The sequence below is a fragment of the Colobus angolensis genome, unplaced genomic scaffold, assembly GCF_000951035.1.
Source record: "Colobus angolensis palliatus isolate OR3802 unplaced genomic scaffold, Cang.pa_1.0 Scaffold150, whole genome shotgun sequence".
NCBI classification, from domain to species: Eukaryota; Metazoa; Chordata; class Mammalia; order Primates; family Cercopithecidae; genus Colobus; species Colobus angolensis.
Genome location: NW_012114600.1, coordinates 7,361,586 through 7,385,932, shown reverse-complemented (window position 1 = coordinate 7,385,932; position 24,347 = coordinate 7,361,586). Strand labels below are relative to the sequence as shown.

At 33.3% G+C, this 24,347-nt stretch overlaps 1 protein-coding gene across 2 annotated transcripts in view; it reads left to right on the top strand.

Annotated features, from left to right (window-relative positions):
* The window catches only part of LRRK2 (leucine-rich repeat kinase 2), a 141,178-nt gene that overhangs the window by 60,433 nt on the left and 56,398 nt on the right, over positions 1-24,347 (top strand). For both annotated transcript variants that reach the window (XM_011936108.1, XM_011936107.1), the window contains exons 21-31: positions 4,617-4,735; positions 5,847-5,916; positions 6,396-6,613; positions 9,225-9,475; positions 9,992-10,140; positions 13,775-13,868; positions 14,926-15,112; positions 16,762-16,943; positions 19,411-19,640; positions 20,051-20,178; positions 21,364-21,582. In XM_011936108.1, the coding sequence (XP_011791498.1) occupies positions 4,617-4,735; positions 5,847-5,916; positions 6,396-6,613; positions 9,225-9,475; positions 9,992-10,140; positions 13,775-13,868; positions 14,926-15,112; positions 16,762-16,943; positions 19,411-19,640; positions 20,051-20,178; positions 21,364-21,582 (1,847 nt within the window). The remainder of the gene's footprint in view (positions 1-4,616; positions 4,736-5,846; positions 5,917-6,395; positions 6,614-9,224; positions 9,476-9,991; positions 10,141-13,774; positions 13,869-14,925; positions 15,113-16,761; positions 16,944-19,410; positions 19,641-20,050; positions 20,179-21,363; positions 21,583-24,347) is intronic.

Below are 24,347 nucleotides of genomic sequence, written 5' to 3'. Positions count from 1 at the left end.
ACATAAAAGTTCTTTGTATATTCTAGATAGAAGTTGTGACAGGTGTATATATTGCATATATTTTTTTCCCAGTCATAGCTTGTCTTCTCACTTTACTAATTCTATTATTTTCAAAAAACAGAAGTTTTAAATTTTGGTGAAATGCAGTTTTCCAGTTTTTTTCTTTTATGGTTTGTCCTTTTTCTATCCCACTTAAGAAACCTTTTCTTAGCCTAAATTTGTGAATATTTTCTCCTGTATTTTCTCTTAGAAGTATTAAAATCTCAGCTTTAACATTTAGGTCTAAAACATTTTCAGCTGATTTTTGTGTGTGATGTGTCAATGAAGGGTTGACACTTATTTCTTTCTGTGTGGATATCCAGTTGTTCCAACATTACTTGTTGAAAATACTATATAATTCCTCGTTGAACTAATGGAAGCTTTGTTCTCCTTAATTGACTATTTAGGTATGGTTCTTAACATTATTTATTCTGTGCCACTGATTTATACTGTATTCTTATGCCGAAACCACACTGTCTTGATTACTCTAGCTTAATAGCAGGTCTTGAAATCAGGTAGTCCAAGTCCTCTGGTGTTCTTTTAAAAAAATTGTTCTTATTAATCTAGATTCTTTGCATTTCCATATAAATTTTGAATCAACTAACTTTATGCTGGGATTTTTATTGTAATTAAGTCCATATTTAGATTTTATATAGAATTAATTTATAAATTAAATCATATTACTTGTAATGTTAATATAATCTATACTATATAATTAATACATAAATAATTTCTATAGATTATATCTGTAAATCAATTTGAGGGAACTAATATATTAATAATGAGTCTTTTGACACATTAATGTGATATATAGTTCAATTAGTCTTTTAAAATTTCTAACAGTGTGTTGTATTGGATGTTTTCTGATGCTATTATAGATGGTATTGTATTTGAATTCTAATTTCCAGGAGTTCACTGCTGATATATGGAAATACAATTCATTTATTAGTACGTGAATTTTTTATCCTGTAAACTTGCTAAGCTCACTTATGAGTTTTCCAGTACCTTATTATAGATTCCACAGGATTTTCTTTGTTCGTAATTATACCATTTAGTAATAAAGACAGATTTGCTTTTTCTTTTCTAATATTTATGTCTCCTTTTTTTTTTCTTGTCATATTGCACTGGCTAGGACCTCCAGTACTATGTTGAATAGAATTGGTCAGACTGGGCACCATTCCCTGGTTTCCAAACTTAGAGGAAAAACATTCAGTCTCTAATCACTAATTATGACGTTGTCATTTTTCATAGATGCCCTTCATCAAATTGAGGAAGCTTCTTCCTAGTCATTTTTGGAGAGCCTTTTTTTTTTTAATCATTAATAAGTGTTGAAAAATGCTGTTCAGCATCTGCTGAGGTATTCATATTTTTCACCTATATTTTGTTAATATGGTCAAATACACCAACTGATTTTCTAATGTTAAACCAGCTTGCATTCCTGGAGTAAATCTCACTTGGTTATGGTACATTATCCTTTTTATATAGTATTACATTTTATTTTCTAAAATTTTGTTAAGAATTTTGCATCTGGCTGGGCATGGTGACTCACGCCTGTAATCCCAGCACTTTGGGAGGCCGAGGTGGGCAGATCATGAGGTCAGGAGATCAAGACCATCCTGGCTAACAGTGAAACCCCATCTCTACTAAAAATACAAAAAATTAGCTGGGCATGGTGGCGGGCATCTGTAGACGCAGCTACTCTGGAGGCTGAGTCAGGAGAATGGCATGAACCTGGAAGTGGAGCTTGCAGTGAGCCAAAGTCATGCTACTGCACTCCAGCCTGGGCTACAGTGTGAGACTCCGTCTCAAAAAAAAAAAAAAAAAAAAGAATTTTGCATCTGTGAGAGATACTAGTCTGTAGTTTTATACTTCCTTGTAATTATGGGAGTAATGCTGGCCTCTTGAAATGAATTGGGAAGTGTTTCCCATTCCACAATTTTCTGGAAGAGTTTGTGTAAAGGTGTTTTCTTCTTAAATGTATGATAGACTTCACCAGCAAAGGCCATGTAGGTTTTAAATTTTTGGGGGGAGGAGATTTAAACTTATGAATTTAATAACTTTGATAGATGTATGATTATTTTAATTTTCTTTTACTTCTTAAGTCAGTTTTAGTAATTTGTAACTTTAAAGGAATATGTCCATTTCATATAAGTTGCCAAATTTATTTGTTTAATGTTACTTATAGTAATTATTTAATTATCCTGTTAGTGATTTAATTATCCTGTTAATAATCTCTTCAAAGAATCAGATTTTTGTTTTATTGATTTTCTCTATTGTTTGTGTTACTTTCTCACTGACTTTTGTTCTTATCTTTATTGTTGCCTTTCCTTACTTATTTTCATTTTAATTGACTTTTTTTTATAGATTCTTAATTTGGAAACTTAGAACTCTGGTTTCTAGAACCTTCTTATTTTGTAACAGAAACATTTATTTAAGGCTATATATGTCCTTATAAATATCACTTTCACTGCATCCCAGTATTTTGATGTGTCATCTTTCCATTCATTTAAAAAATTTTAATTTCCTTTGTGACTTCTTTGATTCATGAGTTATTTAGAAGGCTGTCGTTTATTTTCCAAATATATGGAGATTTTTCTGGATAGCTTTTTGGTTATTGGTTTCAATTTAATTTTGTTGTGGTCAGACAACCTACTCTGATGATTTCTATCCTTTTATATTTATTGAAACAATGCTTTATGGATTATCATATGATCTGTCTTGGTGGTGTGCCATGTGCAACTGAAAAGAAAGTATATTCATCTGTTATTGGGTCAAATCAATAGGCCAAATTGTTTGGTAAAATTTCTCAAGTTTTCTGTGACTTTACTGATTTTTCTTTCTATTTATTGTATTTGAAAGAGAACTATTGAAGTTGTAATTGAGGATTTGTTGGTCGTCTTTTCAGTTTTATCTGTTTATGCTTTGTGTATTTTGAAGCTCTGCTGTTTGTTGTGCAAACTTTAAGGATTATATATAAAAAATAATTTTTTAAGTGAAGTAACCACTTTATGTTAATCTAAGTTTGCAGTTATTATCATTTTCTTCCTCTGGAAGAATTCCCTTTTACATTTCTAGTGCAGATCTTCCAGAAACCCATATGCAGATTACTGGAGCTCTTTTTCTGTAACTGCCCCAGAACTCCCAGCTATTGTAGTCTCCATAAATGTTGATGTCTATCTCCTCATCTCAGGAAAGCCGTGAGACTGTTTCAATTTCTTCTTATGTGCATGCCCCTTAATTTGTCTGCAAGCAGAAAACCAGAGTGATCATAGGGCTCACATAATTTGTTTCCCTCCTTTCAGGTATTACATAGTCCTATGCTGTCTGTCGCCCAGTGTCTATATCCAGTCATTTAATATATTTGTCCAGTTTTCTTGTTGTTTATGTGAGTAGGTTAAGTTCATTCACACTTGTTGCTCTATCATGCCTGAAAGAACTCTCTTCAAGTATTTTTAAAGAAAACATTAGAAATTTTAACATAAAATAATTATAAAATGCATTATGCTGCTTGTACGAATAATGTGCTAATAGACATTTCACAAACATATAAAGTGGGATAATTATGATAATTTAATAATCTTTATAATTATATAATTGTTACTAAATTATAAATTCTATTTTATTAAAATTCTTAAGCATTAAAATAATGTAAATTATAGAATTAATTAAACTTCAGTAATGAATGAGGTGGGAACTGTTTATATCAGGATTTATACTGAATATTATAAAGGGGATATTTGGATATACAGATTTTATAATTTGGTTTTGAAGTAAAATGAATTCTTTGTTTTTCTAAGATAAAGAGTAGGGGAATTTAAAATCATAATTTTCACAAATGCATTCACATTATTTATCTTTAATATGATTTATTTATTGATTTTTTTTGTAAATTTATTATTTTGAAAGTACTGCCTTTTCCTTATTTTATAAAATAATTATTGCCAGCCAAATTTATTGTGTTTATTTTAATACCATTCCATAAAAGAAACCATGAAACATGAAATTCAGATAGGAATATATTCAAAATTGCTGTTAAGTAATTTGTATGATTACAACATTTAAAACAAGATTTGAAAAATTTATAAGAAAAATTCAGGGAGTTAATCCACTCTCTTTCCTATGCTGCTAGTTCCTATTCCAGTGGTCTCTATAAAAAAATTCAGAGAAACAGAAAGCAGTAACATCGATCAGATTGCATACAAACTTTCTGCACACACACATATTTGTTATAGCTTATGTAACCATTGATTGATTTGGCTTTTTCCTGCTGGACTAATCCGCTCCTCTGCGGGATAGATTTATTTTTTTCCTGCATATCATTATCCAGTGCTTACCCAGTGTCTAGTCTGTAACAGCCATTCCATAAATATTTATGAGTGAAGAAAAATGTTGTTGAATTTTTAAAGTGAAAAACCAACATGGCTTATCATTTCTATTTTAAAGATTTTACAAAGGAAATGGACTGTGAAATTTCCGTTAATAAAAATAGGTTTAATCTTCCATGACTGAACAAGGATCTTATGATTGAGTAAGCTTTTCATACTTGCTTTCATGTTATTTTATCATTTTCAAAATAGGAAGTGAAGGCTCATTTCTTGTGAAAAAGAAATCAAATTCAATTAGTGTAGGAGAATTTTACCGAGATGCCGTATTACAGCGTTGCTCACCAAATTTGCAAAGGCATTCCAGTTCCTTGGTAAGTTGAATTGTGATTATGTTGTGTTTTGCTACTGACATTCTCTTGATAACTAAAATTTATGCCAAAGCTAGGAACAATTGGTAGGGATTTCCCTGATGTATGAAAACTATAATTTTGAGATGTTTTATATATGTATATATATGAAAACACAGTAGATGTAAATTATGCTAAATTCACATTTGTACTCTTTTGAGTATGCAGGGTATGAATTTGTTTGGGGTATATATATGTATACTTACAGTACACTTCAACATGGTTTTCTTCTTCTTTCTTTTCAGAACTTCATGTCTGAAAAGAGCCCAGGCTAGACCTGTACCTAATGGTGTGGGTTGGTCCCATGAACACTTTAGCTAGAAATCTTATAGTGATTTCTAAGAAACCAGACAGAAGTCTGAAGGACACTGAACAAGATGGAGTAGCATAATATAATTCATTGCTTATCTATATCTATATCTATATCTGTAGGTGTATTGAAAGTTATTTAATTTTTTAGACACCGTTATTATTATTTCAACCTCCTGTCTGTTTTGGAACTATGGAAGGACTATTGCATATTTGCATGAGGAGTTTGATCATTCTAGTTGAGGAAATTGGGAGCCACCTTATTCTCAGGTTCACTTTGAAAGATCTATTCTAACCTATGCTCTAATTTTGATTATAGCTGAGTACTAAAAATATCAGTGTTATTTTATGTTAATTCTAGACCTCAAGATGGGTGAAATGAATGACTATAGTTGAATCGGTCAAATTAGCTCTCAGCTTTATATATGCTCTTTCGAATTTATATATAAATTTAGTTATAAAAAGTAGTTTGGTTAATGAGAGAAATTATATGGATACAGCTTTTTGACTCAACCTTTCTGTTTTTCAGATTCCTTATATTTAAAACAAAAGAGAAAGAGTAGATACTAAGGTCATTTGAGCACAAAACTGAATTGTTTTCTTTTATCTTCACAATTGGGTTCTTAGTTTTTACTTGCCTATTTTTTCCCATAATTATAAAAACTATTTAACCCTATTAAAATTTCATGGTTCTTTCCTTATAAAAATGTCCTCTTGTCCAACAAATGACGGCAATTTTATTATAAATATCATTATTTTTTAATAGGGGCTCATTTTTGATCATGAAGATTTACTGAGGAGAAAAAGAAAAATATTATCTTCAGATGATTCACTCAGTAAGTATTTGGATGTAATCATAAGTAAATAGATACTTTGGGCAGAATACAGTGTTTGGTTGAATTTCCTCCAATTATTCAAATATTCTTGGGGCCAGTTTCATCTTACATAATTTGCCATAAGCTATAGAAAAATGAAGTATACATTTAAAATTTACCTTTCTTGAATATTATAGAACACATTAGTCTTTATTTTTACAAGTTTTCTGAAATGTAAATAACACCTCCCACCAGTGCCACTCTTCATCCTCTCTTCCAATTTTCTTTTTTTTTCCCACACCATTTATACCACCTGATTAAGCGCTTTTTATCTACTGTTCATCTCTGCCACTGGAATATAAACTCCATAGTTTGGTTTTCTACTGAATCTTCAGTGTCCTGGAGAAAGCCTGATTGCTAGGAGGTGCTCAGTAAACTTTCACTACATGAATTTAAATTATTTGCTTATATTTCCATTGTCTGTTTGTTTTTGACAAAAGGGTCATCAAAACTTCAATCCCATATGAGGCATTCAGACAGCATTTCTTCTCTGGCTTCTGAGAGAGAATATATTACATCACTAGACCTTTCAGCAAATGAACTAAGAGATATTGATGCCCTAAGCCAGAAATGCTGTATAAGTGGTCATTTGGAGCATCTTGAAAAGCTGGAGCTTCACCAGAATGCACTCACGAGCTTTCCACAACAGCTATGTGAAGTAAATTTAATTTATCCTTGTAACTTTTAAGACGTTTGGAGAGCTTTTGTATTTATATCTAGTTTGCCTGATTAAGTCTTTTAAAAGAACATTCTGCTTTTGTGTCACTGGGCGGTATGTCCCCCGTTCTTCTGGTTTTTGCACACATATCTTAGTCTGTGTGATGTTCAGGAGCATCTTTGAGGGCAGGCAGTGGAAACAGATCTGATTAGAAAGGAATTCTAGGTTTTGTACGGAGTACATGTTAAAGTCTATCAAGTGTATATTGATTAAACTTTAATCATTTAATTCAAGTAAGACAACGTCAACTATTTAAATTAGATTAGGTAAACTAGAATTAGACCTGGTTTGGTAGTACTGGCTCTGACTCAGCTACCAACTGTGTGACAATATGAACATGTCACTCCTCCTGCTCTAATCCTTCATTTTCTCATCTGTAAAATAGAGATTCAACTAAATGATTGTTGTGGCTATTTTTTTTCCAGTTTAAAATAATGTGTAACTTAAAAGATTTTTTTTTTTTGGTCAAAGTTACTGTCTTATAAGAATTAAAGTATAATATAGTTTGTTGATAGGATAGCTCTCTGAAAATTGACTTTGCTCAGCATTTGTGTGTACTACAAATCAAAATAGTTTTGAAAGCCAAAAAAGATATCATAAAAATTAAAATTATTTTAATGCAAATGTTTAAATTGTTAAATAAAATTCTCAAGGCTGGGCATGGTGACTCATGCCTATAATCCCAGCACTTTGGAGGCTGAGGCAGGCGTATTGTCTGAGTTCAAGAGTTCAAGACCAGTGTAAACAACAGCAAAATCTTGTCTCTACCAAAAATACAAAAAATTAGCCATGCATGGGTGGGGTGCACCTGTGGTCCCAGCTACTGGATGCTGAGGTAGGAGAATTGCCTGATCCTGGGAGGCAGAGGTTGCAGTGAGCCAAGATTGCACCACTGTACTCCAGCCTGGGCAACAGAGTGAGACCCTATCAAAAAAAAAAAAAAAAAAAAAAAGTCTTGTTGCAAATGCACTTCCCCCTTTTTAAGCCTAAAAAATTATCATAATTTTGAGATGTTTTAAAGGCAACATTACATAAATTTTAAGTATATTTAAGGGATGTTTTTTTCTGTAAAGTTTTTATATCTGGAGACAGAAGAAAGAAAGGTGACCCACTCCTCCAGCCATGCTGTAATGTCTAAAATGTGTCTTTCTCTCTTCACCTCTTTGCCTTGCTAAATACTTCAAGTCACCCAGGGCTCAATTTAAATGTCACTTCATCACTCTCTGCTTCTCTTCCTTTTTCCTTCTACCCTCCAGCCAACCTGGCCACCTAACCTCCATTTCCATAACACCTGATGCTTTCCCTCTAATTCTCATTTGGTCATCCAATTTGATTTAAAGTACCTTTGCCCTCACTAAACTGTGAACTCTTTGAGGACAGGACTTGTTTCAGGCTTGTTTCTGTCTATTCCCAGTGCCTAGTGAGACCTGACATACGGTAGAAGTTTAGTAGATACTTACTGAATTGATTTGTGGAGGAATTAATGCCTGAAACTTGGTAATACTTCAATTAATATTTGTTAAATGAGCAAGTGAAATAATTCTGGGATTTAGTCTAGTTAAAACAAAGAGAATTAGAAGAGATGGTGATAAGGTGAGACATGCCGGCATTCAATGACTGCACAAGCTCAGAACCTTCTCTTAGGGAAATTTCAAAATGACATCATTAGATGGTACTTTGTTTGTTTGTTTGTTATTGTCAAAGAGTCTCAACTATGTTCCTTTTTATAAGAAAATTTCCTGATTAAACCCTGGGAATAATTTTAAAGTCTTTACTTTGGAATAAGTTAATAAGGGTCTGAAACAAAGGCAGGAATTTTGAAACAACTTCTGGGACAAAGAGTCATTAATAAGCCTCTATAATCATATCAAAGTCTAGAATTTCTTGTATGGATAAATATACTGATATATAAAGAAGAGCATAGAGAAGTGATTGTTTGTGGCATTTGAGCTCTTTGAGAGTATTACATACCAAAGTTGTAAAAAATCGACGTAATATATAAGTAGGGGTTTGCTGTTATCATTATAAAATTATAAACTGCTTAAAAATGGAAAGTAGAAATTTGAAACAAAAAGTTTCATAAAAAAGAGGAGGTTCTAAAATGAAACACATATTGTATGTAACTATTTTTATGGTTAAATCTTATATGTATCAAAATATGTAACAATTTCTGACAGCATTTAAAACATATTCCCAGGATTATGTTGTGCTTTTTCTTAAATCATTAATTCAAATATTTGTTGAGGCCTATTCTGCTTCCATTTTGCTCTTTCTGGAAATAATTTACAAAAAAGCTGAAGGAAGCTTTCAACTCTATTTTCATGAACCTGCTTTTTGCAGTCTACCGTTGTAATTTTGCTGGTTTTACTCATGCTATAAGCAGAGATGATTGGGCTAATCAGTATACTGAAATTCTGTTGTGGATTGTGTTTTCAACTTTTTAAAAATTCTTGATGGTTCTAGTTACCAGAGGTGTGTAAGGCAGAAATATTAGCTAGACTTAAGTTCCTCAGATGGTTCACTTTAGAATTTTAAACTCTTGTCTTTTCAGACTCTGAAGAGTTTGACACATTTGGACTTGCACAGTAATAAATTTACATCATTTCCTTCTTACTTGTTGAAAATGAGTTGTGTTGCTAACCTTGATGTCTCTCGAAATGACATTGGACCCTCAGTGGTTTTAGATCCTGCAGTGAAATGTCCAACTCTGAAACAGTTTAACCTGTCATATAACCAGCTGTCTTCTGTTCCTGAGAACCTTGCTGATGTGGTAGAGAAACTGGAGCAGCTCATTTTAGAAGGGTAAGAAAGAGCTCATTAAAAATAAAAGGACTGCCTAAATATGCTGATGTTAACAAAATATGCTGACATTTGTATAGTCATGAGTTTTGACAACATGGTGAAATTCCATCTCTACTAAAAATACAAAAATTATCCGGGGTTGGTGGTGCGCACCTGTAATCCCAGCTACTCAGAGGCTGAGGCATGAGAATCGCTTGAACCCAGGAGGCGGAGGTCGCAGTGAGCCAAGATCGCGCCATTGCACTCCAGCCTGGGTGACAGAGGCGAGACTCTGTCTCAAAAAAATATATATATAATATATATATTTATTATAATGTATAAGTATTATTATATATAATAAAAAACTGAGACAATGAATATTACAGCTACTATCAATGACTTATATTTTCACAACTAATTTTTAAATTAAGGAATCCTCTTCGATGCTATTCTTTGAAAGCAAATTGTTTTTGGTATTTTTTCTTTAAAGCATATGAATTTATGCAATTTAATCATTATCTTGTCTCTTGTGACTAGAAATAAAATATCAGGGATATGCTCCCCCTTGAGACTGAAGGAACTGAAGATTTTAAACCTTAGTAAAAACCACATTTCATCCCTATCAGAGAACTTTCTTGAGGCTTGTCCTAAAGTGGAGAGTTTCAGTGCCAGAATGAATTTTCTTGGTAAGTATTCTGTGTGGGTCTCCTCCTTACCAGGCCCTCTAAGTTGTACAAGATGAGTCACATATGGACCCTTTAGGTGGGGATTTAAAGGTGGCATTTCAGTCTAAATATTATGTTGGATTTAAAAAATAAAGTTAGCACGTTGGCAATAAAAGAAAATGCTATCAAACTATGAAAATAAATGAAAGAAATGTAAATGCATATTGCTAAGTGAAAGAAGTCAATCTGAAAAGGCTACATACTATTCGTTCCCAACTATAAGACATTCTGGAAGAGACAAAATTATGAGGATATTAAAAAGATCAATGATTGTTGGGTTAGGGGAGGGAGAGATGAATAGGTAAAGCACAGAGGATTTTTAGGGCAGTGAAACTGTTTTGTATACTGCAGTGGGGGATACGTGCCATTGTACACTTGTTAAAACCCATAGAATGTACAGTACAAAGAATGAACCCTGATGTAAACTGTGGACTTTGTATACTGCAGTGGGGGATACGTGCCATTGTACACTTGTTAAAACCCATAGAATGTACAGTACAAAGAATGAATCCTGATGTAAACTGTGGACTTTGAGTGATAATGATGTGTCAAATATTGGCTCATCAATTGAAACAACTGTGCCAAACTAATGCAAATTGTTAATAATAGGGGAAAATATATGTGGGGTGGTGGTGGTGAGAGAAGCGATATATTGAAAGTCTTTGGACTGTCTGCTCAATTTTTCTGTGTATCTAAAACTGCTCTAAAAATAGTCTATAATTTAAACAAAGTTATCACATTTTTATTGTCAGAGGTTAAAATGATAGTTACTTGGCCTACTGTGTAGTACACTGTGGTTCCTTTTAGTCTTCAACTAAACATGCACATGGCTGCCTGAGCTGGGTAAGGCATCCTTATACTGAAATACTGTTTTTCATACTGAAGTTTCTTCAGCAATTTTTTGTGTGATAAATATGATTACTCTTATTGCTGTTGTTAGAAACAAAATTAATCATTTAATAGTTTTCAATTTAGTGAAGTTAATGTATATTCAATCAGCTCTTGTGCTTTGCAAGACATTACAATAATGCAAATTATTATCATCACTTTTATTAAAAGTTGTAGAATCCCCTGCATTCTCTTAGCTTATGAAATAATAGAGGAAATTATGTTCATTTGTATCCTAAATGAACATTTTAATATTAAGGAACAAAATACTTTTATGATAATAAACAGGAATTCCCCATATTTTATCTTCCTTCATAGAGAATACTCACTTCTTGCCACCCATGTGATTATTCTATACTTGACTCAGTAAAATAATTTTTAATTCTATTTAATAGCAGAATATGGCTTGACTGCTTATTAATGGTATTTTAATTTGTCAGAGCTTTCAGAAACTGATAATGATCAAAACCATCTTAATTTGGATAGTATTTTCCTCCTTTGTCCCTCCCTCCCTTCCTCCTATTCTCTTGAATATTGGCCACATTCTAACTATGATCCTGAAACTGGAGATAGAGTGATTCTCTCACTCACTAGTAAGCAAAGCAAACTCGGTCTCTGTCCTTAAGGAACTTGTGATTAAGTTCAGAGGACAGACAAACATTAAGTAATGATGGCACAAATAAATGTAATTTTATATTGTGGTACCTTCTGTGGAAAAGTTTCAGAATGCTCTGTGGTACCTCAGGGGAATCTGATTCAGACTGTGGAGTCAGGGAAGCATTTCTGTTCCTGTGACATTTAAGTTGGGTCTGGAAAGAGGAGCATCCAAAATGACCCTGAAGCTTGTGTATGGTTAGTGTGTCATCTCAGCTGAATCTCACAATGATCCTAATGGTCGTTGTACCTAGGACAGGTATGACCTCTGCCCAGTTGAGGAAATCAGAGCAGCGAGACTTTTTTTTGTGTGATGTTTACAGGTGCATGTAATTGATTATCTTGTGAAAGTTTGAATGGACCCCAGTTCAAAATCTGTTTGCTTTGCACTGCACAAGCTTAATAGTTTGAGAAGTGGTCTTACGTTTGAGAAGATGCCCCACGGAGGTGACATCTGAGCAGGACCACTAACCATTAAAAAATAATCCCATGTAAATGGTGAAACCTTGTCTCTACTAAAAACACAAAAATTTTTAGTTTTTTTTAGTAGGCGTGGTGGCATGTGACTGTAATCCCAGCTACTCGAGAGGCTGAGGCAGGAGAATCGCTTGAACCAGGGAGTCGGAAGTTGCAGTGAGTGGAGATCATGCCACTGCACTCCAGCCTGGCGACAGAGCAAGACTCCGTAAAAAAAAATAATAATAATAAATAAATCTCATGTAAAATATAGTTTTAGTTCTGTGGCCTTATGAATGTTTTCCATACAACATATGAAACTCAAGACTCTGAAGTCTTAAGTGGAGAATCATTTCTACTCATTTATTTTGCCAATAGGTGAGGTATAATATGTATCATTCTGCTTCTCAGGAAAACAACTTCTAGGAGTGTCCTGGAACATTTTGACCCTTGAAGATTGTCTAGATAAATCATAACCCGTATTTTTTAACCTTGAAAATGCTAATAACTAATTCCTCAAGCCATTTTCACAGAACCGTAGATTTGTAGATATTTCATGTATCTCAGTGTTCACCTGATCTAGCTGCACTCTTTTACAGATAAGAAAACAGGCTGTGTGATTTTCTATTTCCCAAATTGTGTTTCACAGAATTTTATTCCTTGGAGGTACCTCATACTGCATTTCTTTCTTAAGAATTCACAAAATAGGCCGGGCGCAGTGACTCACGCCTGTAATCCTAGCACTTTGGGAGGCCGAGGCAGGCAGTTCACGAGGTCAGAAGATAGAGACCATCGTGGCTAACATGGTGAAAACCCATCTCTACTAAAAATACAAAAAATTAGCTGGACATGGTGGCCCGCACCTGTAATCCCAGCTACTCAGGATGCTGAGGCAGGAGAATCTCTTGAACCTGGGAGGCAGAGATTGCATTGAGCTGAGATCGTGCCACTGCACTCCAGCCTGGGCAACAGAGAGAGACTCTGTCTCAAATAATAATAATAATAATAAAGTAAAAAATAAAAAAATTCATAAAATACACCAGAGTTTTGAGAACTCAGATATTTTACTTTATTTTACTGAATGTTTCCCAATCTCTTAAGATTATATGGTCAAAGAATACTTTTATTAAATAACACCCATTATTATTCCATAGAACACTCTTTATGAGCTAGTACCATAAATAATTTTTGTCCTTATAATATGCTGTATATTAGTAAAGTGTTCAAAGTTGTTTTGCTGTAGTTATTTAAGAGTAATTTTAGTTAATCTATATGATATATAATTACATCACACATAGTTTGAAATGAATATTCTAATAATTTTTACTTTGTACAAATGTTGGGTAGTTAAATTTATATTTAAATAGCTGTTTAGCTTCCAGGTTAAAAGATTCTGGTAAGTATGGCATTTTGTTTTATTGTTTAGTGGAAGTATTAAGGCTATTACCTTATTTTTAAAAGTGGATTTTTAAAAATTGTCAGTGTGAGAATGGAAATTAAATTAAATTAAACACCATTGGTAGCTGTTCTTATTTTTGAATTTAATGGAAATATGGTTAAAATGATTAAAATGTTTATCTCATTTTTTTTCTTTTAGCTGCTATGCCTTTCTTGCCTCCTTCCATGACAAGCCTAAAATTATCTCAAAACAAATTTACATGTATTCCAGAAGCAATTTTAAATCTTCCACAGTAAGTTTATTGTTATTTTAATTTTAAAAGCACATCAGCTGGAACAGAACCTTTAGAAACATGATTTCAATTCAGTCATATGGAGGTAATTGCTTTCTAAACCTACTTAGCTTAATGTTTTTGTATGTATGAATGATTTTCATTAGATAAAAGACCCAACTCATTACTTAAAATGGAAACTTTTATATTAATTTAGTGGATCATTGTGTAAAAACAACTTAGGATTGTTTAATTAATTGCTGTATTAGTATAATGAAATGAGATCATACTGGCTATCACTCTAACTTTTAAAATGATAGTGGAACTTGATATGTTGCCAGAATACCCTTAACTTTGACATTATGCTTAAGTTGTGTTTGAGTGAAATTTTGGGTGAAGATTAGGCAAGTTTATGTAGTTCCAGGTTTTTGAGGTATTTTGGTTAATTTCATGAAACCAGAAGCTTCCTGTTAACTTTAAATTGAGGCATTAATTCGATCTTGATTGTGTTGTAATCTTAAATTCTCTTCTAGTTATATCATACATGATAAACCAAATTCATAAAATATATGTGTAAATCTGTCTTTTCCTTTGTTTTCTTGCTGTCAGCTATTCCTTCAAACACGGTGGCTTTTTAGAATTAAGACTAAAATGCTGCTTGCATGATGCTGCAATGAACTCTTCTGTGAGCTCATATTTAGGCAACTAATAATTATAATTTAGCCATAGAGAGTGTTACACAAACCTATAATAGCTAACTTACATCTAGATTTAGAATGTGTTGAACTAATCTAACTACTCTACAGTGGTTCGCCTCTTTAATCTTCCTAATAATCCCTTACAATAGCCACTGTTATTATCTCCACTTCATAAGAGATGAAGTAACTTGCCCAGCTCATGTTTCTTAAACTCTGGTGGTTCAACTTCAGGCTCTCAAATCACATGCATACTCATATGTCAATAATGCTAGTTTTGACATTACACCTTATTCTTACCCTGAGGAAAATTATTTGTGATGTTATTTCATGTATTTTGGAAATACTCATTTGATTTACATCTTTCCATTGTATTGTTTTAGCTTGCGGTCTTTAGATATGAGCAGCAATGATATTCAACATCTACCAGGTCCTGCACACTGGAAATCTTTGAACTTAAGGGAACTCTTATTTAGCCATAATCAAATCAGCATCTTGGACTTGAGTGAAAAAGCATATTTATGGTCTAGAGTAGAGAAACTGCATCTTTCTCACAATAAACTGAAAGAGGTAAGATGTCACTTTTAAAATTATTGCCACTTAAAAAATATACTTTATGATTTGCATCATCACAAATTATCATTTTAAGTGATATTTAGCTTCTAAATACCAATTTCATGAAACTAGAAGCTTCCTGTTAACTGTAAATTCCTGTCAACTATAAGTTCAGATTTCCATTAAATTCAAAAATAAGAACAGCTACTAATGGTGTGTCACTTAATTTAATTTCGATTCTCACACTGACAATTTAAAAAAAATCTGCTTTTAAAAATACTTAAAAGTAGTAGCTGTAATATTTCCACTAAACAATAAAACAATATACAATACTTATCAGAACCTTTTAATCTGAAAGCTAAACAGCTAGATATAAATTTATCTACCCAACATTTGTACAAAGTAAAAATTATTAGAATATTCATTTCAAATTATGTGTGATGTTATCATATAACATATTATAGATTAACTCAAGTTACTCTTAACTGTTACTTAACTATGACAAAAAAACTTAGAATGCTTTACTAATATACAATTCTTTATAATACTAACTCATAAAGAGTGTTCTATGGAATAGTAGTTGATGTCATTTAATAAATTCAAAATAAGCATTGTAAATATCAATACTGTTCAATTTTTTTGGTTTTTAAATAAGTTGTAAGCCTACCCTATGGTAAATGGATATGGTAACACAGCGTAATTTCCTTAAAAAATACTTTTGTGCTATATTTTTAAAGGATTATATGAATTATACATAATTATAGATTAATGTTATGCTGTGTGTCGTTGTATCACTAAATCTCTGTCCAATCTGTTAGCAGACTCTTAGATGCTTCATTTTTCTCAAGTTGTTGCTGGCCTGTGTACTGTATTACTTGTTTTTCAGCTTTCTTTGGTACATTCTTAAATTTCTGCATTCCTGCACCATACTACCTATCACCCTAATGGATCAGTCTTTTGTGTTTTGCTCCATTCTCTCTGTTATAAATCTGAAATTGATAATCTATTTGTCTCAGAAAATATTATTTTCAAGTTTAGCGTATTGCCTACAAAACCAAAAGAATTAAGTGTCTGACACTGTGAGGTTCAGAAAAACTGTGCATATATTTTGCTACCTGATTTTTTGCCAGCAAATGAGTGTTTTCTATTATAAATACAGTATATATTGCTTAAAAATTTGGAACAGAAAAGAAATCACTCCAATTAGGATGCCGCCTAAAGTATAAGCATGTAGCTTTACTTTGAGAACACTAAATTGCATGCAGGTTTGTAGTGACTCTAGGTCTTCTTTCCTTTACTGAAGGAGCAGAATGAAGCCACAGATAATGGATTTGGATAACTAAATCCATTTTGTGGTAAGAACTTCCTTACTTTCAATGTCTTGAAGAGATGAAGTATGTTACCAAAGGAGATGGGGTTTTTTAAGATTACAGATGAGTGATATAGATTGTTTGGGAGTAAGTTTTTATATGTAAGTTTTCATGTTTTTAAACACATACTGACAACTTATGACAAACCTTTGGAAAGTTTTAGAACTCTGCTGAAAGATTGTGCAAGCTGCTGATGGAATCTGTGAGCCTTTCTTGTTTCTTATCATCTTGTTTTTTGGCAGAACACATTTCTTCCTTCCCACCAACAGCTTTTGCCCCTTTTTTTCCATTAAGATTCCTCCTGAGATTGGCTGTCTTGAAAATCTGACATCTCTGGATGTCAGTTACAACTTGGAACTAAGATCCTTTCCCAATGAAATGGGGAAATTAAGCAAAATATGGGATCTTCCTTTGGATGAACTGCGTCTTAACTTTGATTTTAAACATATAGGATGTAAAGCCAAAGACATCATAAGGTTAGATAATTTTTTTTCTATTTGTTTTTATTAAATTTATTTCAGATTTTCTACTTTCTGTGACTTTGATGGATGTACATTGTTACAATTTAGGGAAAAATGAATAGTAATATTTGACATTAATATGCTGTGTCATTTGCCTTTCATTTAATGAATGCGTTTCTGTGGTGCCACTGTAGAGATTTTTCATTCTTCTTAGCTAGGCTAATGTTGAGAGCAGCTTCTCCTCCTTCTGTTTCTTTTCACTGGAGTAGACTCTAAAAGAAAATAAGTATTGTGATTTGGTCTCTCGATTACACAATCTAAAGAAATACAGCACAGTTTAATAACTTCTCACACTGTATTTCATATAGCAACTAGGTAACATATGCCTCTTACATCTTAAAGCATTATCGTTACTGACATCATATGAAATTACTAACTTCTATTTTGCCCATTAGGATGAGTAATCTACTCACCTTGATCAGTTTTGAAAGCACCAAAACTTCTCAAGTATCACTGTTTCTGGTCTTTACACTCTAAGCACTTTAAATATCTTTGATAATAGATTTTATCCCCCATTTTATTCCCTTTCAGCACATTGGTCTTACTACTTTCTCATAAAATCCTTTGCTCCCTTTTCCACAGTTACTGTATGAACATTGCAGACCTCAGCTCTGTCATCACCTTTCAACTTGACTGTAATATCCACCAAGGCAGAGATCATAGCTGTGTTCAGTCACTATTCAAATCTTGGCACCCAACACAGTGCCTGGCATACAATTAGTAGTTGTTTAATTACCAGTGATTTATACTTACTCATTCTCTTCTGCCTAAAATCTCTTAAATTTGTATTTAACTTCATCTCTTTTTATGAGGAAGGATTTTGTTTTCTGAACTCCTACTGAGCTTGATTTCATTTTAAAGGAAAGAATTTGTTAACTTTTGTGCTAATTGTGACTACCCTTCATCCTACACAATTATTTTTCTCTCTTGAAACTGGAAAAGATGGTTATATAAAAATTGGTTCAATTCTTACTAAACATTTAGTAGAACTAGCTTTCAGTGTATTATACTGTATTATCAAAATATATATCTAAATACTTTTAAACATGTTTAACATTTTCAGAGAAGACAGGAAGACCTAGAGCAGGTTAGAAATTGTAGGCATCATTTGCTTTTTGAAGAAAGCCATTTTTCAAATAGTGGTGCATTCTTAAGAAATAAATGAATCAAGAAAAGTAATCCTTTTTGGTCATATCATCAGGAATGCTGGTGAGATTCTTATTAGTAATAGGAATGAGTTGGTCACTACTCCGATGTAGTGACTTATGATTTAGTCTTTTTCTCTAATTTGAGACTGTGGCAACATTTTAACATATTTCAAAGTGTATCTTTCTCTATCCATTATATTTTTGATAACACTTTAAATCTATTCGTTTAAAGGTAGTTTTTAAGCTACCTAAACACTTCTATTTAGTTCAGTTTTTGCATTAAGATCATTAGGAATGAAAGCTTGTTAACAGTTGCTGATAGTATAATAGTTTATATTTATTTATTTATGATGTAAGGTGATCTCACTATACATATATACTATTATATGCATATGTGATATATATGAATACATATCTATACATCATATATACCGTATATGTGTATATACACACATATATAATGTAACTAATATGACCTTATTATCAAGCTTTATTATAACAGTATACATATATGTATACCTTGTTTCTATGTCATATGGACTTTGTGAAATTTTATACTTTATAATTTATAGGGTTTTTCTTTTCTTCTTTTCTTTTCTTTTTGAGACTGAGTTTCACTGTTATTGCCCAGGCTGGAGTGCAATGGACTGATCTTGGCTCACTGCAACCTCCGCCTCTTGGCTTCAAGCGATTCTCCTGCCTCAGTCTCCCAAATAGCTGGAATTATAGGCGCCTGCCACCATGCCCAGCTAATTTTGTGTATTTTTAATAGAGATGGGGTTTCACTATGTTGGCCAGGCTGGTCTTGAACTCCTGACCTCGTGATCCACCCGTCTCAGCCTCCTAAAGTGCTGGGATGACAGGCATGAGCCACCACACCCGGCCTGTAATTTACAGGGCTTTTCATACTATTTAAAGAAATTCAAATATGTATACATGTATGTATGTATATGTGTGTATATATAGATGTATGTATATTGCATATCATATTCTAATTAGTATTGCAAATGTGTTTTGGCCTTTTGATTATTTCTGGTGATAGTGTAACATGTTTTCTTTGGTGATTTTACCAAACATTATCAACCACACTAAAATCTCTAGCAAAATATATGCATTAACAGTACTCTGAAAGACATGTACATTATTAGTTATATGAGCTATGCAATCTTTTGGATATTATAGTTTAGAATAGTGTGACATGCAAAAGAACTCACCTAAATCTTAAGTGTACTTTTCAACAGTTTATTATTTTATTTTTATATTTCAAATACTAGGTTTCTTCAACAGCGGTTAAAAAAGGCTGTGCCCTATAACCGAATGAAACTTATGATTGTTGGAAATACTGGGAGTGGTAAAACCACCTTATTGCAGCAATTAATGAAAACCAAGAAATCAGATCTTGGAATGCAAAGTGCCACAGTTGGCATAGATGTGAAAGACTGGCCTATCCAAATAAGAGGCAAAAGAAAGAGAGATCTCGTTCTGAATGTGTGGGATTTTGCAGGTATTTCTTTCTATAGAATTTTAAAATTCACTTTTACCATTTGTTTTGAACAGGGATTCAAAAACTGAGCTTTCTGTTCTAATATCCAGAAACCTGGTAGACTGTATGGAATTATTCCAAAGCCCTTTACGTCTCCTAATTTTACCCTTGCCTCCAGAATGGAGAGGAACATGGAAGGATATGTTGGTAACAATACGGTGCTAGGTATTTTGATCGGTTGGTGCCATATATGCTAAAAGTGGTCAATCCCTTGTAAAAACCCAGAATAGTTCTCTAAACATTATCTGTTGTTTTTCTCTTATTAGTATGCTAAATAATAAATAGTATTATTCCCCCCAGATATTTTTTTAAAAAGGGTTCTTGCCTGTTGTTTGAAAGATTTAAAAAATTTGTCTCTAATCTTTATTTAGGTCGTGAGGAATTCTATAGTACTCATCCTCATTTTATGACGCAGCGAGCATTGTACCTTGCTGTCTATGACCTCAGCAAAGGACAGGCTGAAGTTGATGCCATGAAGCCTTGGCTCTTCAATATAAAGGTGATTTATTCTGATCTTTTGAAAATAGAAAATAATGTGTGTGTGTGTGTGTGTGTACGTTAATTTATTTTGGGCAAACAGTTGCTTCAGTCTCTTTAAATACTTTCTTAAAAGAAGCACTAAAGTTTTGAGTTGGGAAACTTTCAGAGTAATTAAATCATAACATGAAAATGGTATGTTCCATATTGGTGAATGTTATTGGTAACCCAAAATTCTTTTATGCTGTAAAACTTGAAAATATATATGTTCAACTGTTTTTTTAATCATATTATTTCTTAAATGAAATCTAAATTTTTCTAATTTAAAAAAGCAATCTATATATATCATCAACTTCGTACTCAGGGTCCATTTAGTGTGAAATCCTTCAGATTGTATCCTTTTAATCTATTTAATCACATAATAATAAGTGGTCCCGGATTATTATGCTGTTATATCTGGAATCTCCCTTTTGTTGCTTTTGTATCTTTTCCTTTGTTGTCTTGTCAGCTATGCTTTCAAACACTATGGCTTTTAAGAATTGAGACTAAAATGCTGCTTGCATGATGCTGCAATGAGCTCTTCTGTGAGTAAAGTCCTTAAAAAGGCTTGTTTCAGGATATTTAACCATGTAATTTGGCTGCATACCTGCTTGTTTTGTAATTTGGGTGTTTTTAAATGTTTCTTTTATTAACTTTTTTACAGCTAGCCAACATGAGCAAATATTACAGTGGCAGTCATACTTGCTTGAATGGCTTTTATTCTTTCATTGTAGACTCCAAATTGAATGACATTAAAATGAATTTAGAAGATTAAATTCACAGATAAGGAGGAGAAAATATACATGATATGAGGTTAATTTGATATAATTTGTGGGTTTATGAAATGCTTATTTTATTTAGGAGTGGATAACTCATTTTAAGGCATGAAGATGGGAAAGGAAAACTATGCTACTACCATTATATAGGCTACCTAAAAGGGATAAAAATTGGATTAAGAAAGGCCTAAAAATGATTTTTTAAAATGTCTAGGTTACGTTGTTTTCTTAGGTTTAAGGAAATAAAAGGACAGTTGTTCTTTTCTTCTTCTGAAGTCTGTTAGTTTCTCTTTTCCACTCAAGTGAATGTCACGGAAAGCAAATATCAACAGGAATGTGAGCAGGCCCAATTTGAAAGCAAACACAAGAGGGTTTTGTGTCTTTCCCTCCAGGCTCGCGCTTCTTCTTCCCCTGTGATTCTCGTTGGCACACATTTGGATGTTTCTGATGAAAAGCAGCGCAAAGCCTGCATAAGTAAAATCACCAAGGAACTCCTGAATAAGCGAGGATTCCCTGCTATACGAGATTACCACTTTGTGAATGCCACCGAGGAATCTGATGCTTTGGCAAAACTTCGGAAAACCATCATAAACGAGAGCCTTAATTTCAAGGTAACATGGTAGGCTGGTAGAGAAATGTAATTTATTAATTCTCATGTTATGTAACTGCCTAGAAACGTCAGAAATTTTGAGAAGTGAACAACTCACTTAAAATTGTGGGGTTTCTTTCCCCATTGCTGTTAGCATTATTAAAGTCTTTTCCATTTTAAAATTATTTATACCAGACTTCATTTCTAATTCATAGAAATGGGAATAAAAAATAATTAGAGGACCCTGAGAGAAACTAAGAGAACATTTCTGGGATACTGAGAAAATGTTTCTGAGAGAGAATCTGAGAAAATGTTTTTGATGTCTTTTCTCACCCAACTTCTTGTAGTGGTGGTTCAGTCCAAGGGTAAAGGTGAATACTGAGGTCTTGGGATCATCTTTCTTCTATTATTCTTTGACTGTTATTTTTCCATTTCCTCCTTTCATTTGGAATTCCTGTTTTATGAACATCTTGATCCTTTGTGCCACTCCTTCATATATTTTGTCACGGTGATTCCCATTCCAAATTTTTTCCCCTCTGTATTGTGAGGCAGCTGTTTTATTTAGTCATGAAGACCACTGACTTGATTTTCAGCAGTGTCTCACTAATTATTTAGTTCATACAAAATGGGCTTTTTATTTTAGGAATTATGTTTTAAATGTTTAAAATTCTCTTCTGGTAAGCCAAATCTTTTTAAAGCATAAATAAATCAGTTATCAGAGAAAACACTCTTTTTTTTTTTTTGAGACGGAGTCTCGCTCTGTGGCCCAGGCTGGAGCGCAGTGGCCGGATCTCAGCTCACTGCAAGCTCCGCCTCCCGGGTTTACGCCATTCTCCTGCCCCAGCCTCCGGAGTAGCTGGGACTACAGGCGCTCGCCACCTCGCCTGGCTAGTTTTTTGTATTTTTTTAGTAGAGACGGGGTTTCACCGTGTTGGCCAGGATGGTCTCGATCTCCTGACCTCGTGATCCGCCCGTCTCGGCCTCCCAAAGTGCTGGGATTACAGGCTTGAGCGAGAGAACACTCTTTTTTAATACTTGCAGGAAAAAGAAATATTCACTGGGTTCTACAGGGAGTGTGGTGTAAACTGTACTGAAAAATACCCTTGATAGTTCCATATGACAAACATAATGATGAATTTCACTTAGTCCCTCTTGGCTTAGCTCATTAGCACTAATGATCAAGATCCTGGCTGATAAATAGAGTCCTATTTCGCCTGGGCAGTCCCAGCATAATTATTAATAGTGTCCCACTATATTCTCAAAAGCATTCCAATTTGGATGATAAATTATATGGTCACCTTGGTTATAACTCTGCGTTGGCCAGTTAGCTTACTTCTGTTCCTTTTATATAGATTATGTGTGCTTCTCTGCAAAACCTAATGAGCCCTTTGTAAAAGTGATGGCTTTTGCGGTGTCCAGGGAGAGAATTTGTATGTTCGTGTCCTTCAGCACACATTTATTATAGTTATTAAAAGGTTTTATTGATGATAGATGGTAATGTCATGTAAAAATGACATTATTTATTTGTAGATTTTCCTATTCTCTTCTTGGACATGTAATTAGAAAGTAATATGGCTTAAAGAAAAACAAATACACAAAATTTATTGATCCAGTTAATCTCTTAATCGAGGTTTTTTTTTTTTTCTGAGACTATACCCATACTTCAAAAACTTTGTTGTTACTGAGAATATTTTGATAGTTTCCCTTTTCATCATTGCTGTCAGAGAATGTATCATATCTTTAAAAAGACTTGTTGGAGGACGAGTTTGTTTTGAAAAGGCCTGAATTTAGTTGATGCAAAGTCACAGATAAGGTGGTTCATTAAGCTGTATTAATACTGCTTTTGTCTAATAGATATCATTACCAATAAATCAGACCAGTTTTCCTTTTGGGACTTGTAAATCGACTTTGAAGACAACTTTTTACAAGGAAGTAAAACAAATGCTTTGAGAAATACCAGTATTAGTGAAAGAAAAGTATATATTGCTAATGGACACAGCATTCTGGCATAATGGTTTGAAAACTCATTTGATTGCTTTGTAGAAGAGTGACTCTGCTTTGTAGAAGAGTGACTCTTTCAGAGGACCCAGGGCCTGTGGGCCTGCCAGAACTTGAAAATTCTTTCTTCCCTGAGGTGCTTCAACCTGAATTCAAAGAGCAGCTTTTAATCTATTAGAGATCTTTTTTTGTCCTCTCATTTATTTTTCATCTTTCCCTTTGATCTTAGCTCTTCTCTAATCTTTTTCTGTCTCAACCTTATTAACATGTGTCTGTGCAGACACTTTAAGTTTTATTTTTTTGACTCAGCTTGTCAGTGAACTGATAATCATGCTGAAAGGAGAAGCAGGACAATACAGAGTTCAATGCCGACAATACTCCTTTTAATCTTGTTCAGCCCATTAGCAGAGCAGGCATCCCTTTAGGCTTTGAGACCTAGTCCCCTAAAACTCATCCCGTTTCTACTTGATTTGCTTTCTTTGAGAACTCTTGTTTACTTTTGTATGGAGGTTTCCCTCCTTGGATTAAAACATAAACCTCAATCTGAAGTTCCATTTCATCTTAGTTTATGAACGACTCTGAGAGGGAACATGAAAAGTGGAGATTAGCGAAATTATCTCCAATTGTCTGGGTCAAAAGATACACGAAAACAGTCTCTTGAGTAACCATTCGCAGGTAAATACAGAAGTAATGGTTATGGTTGTCTCCTTAAGGTTTTAGTCACAAATGAAAAAGACCAAGTTAATTTTTTGTCTATGTATGCTGAATTTCTATTTGTAGTAAGTGTAA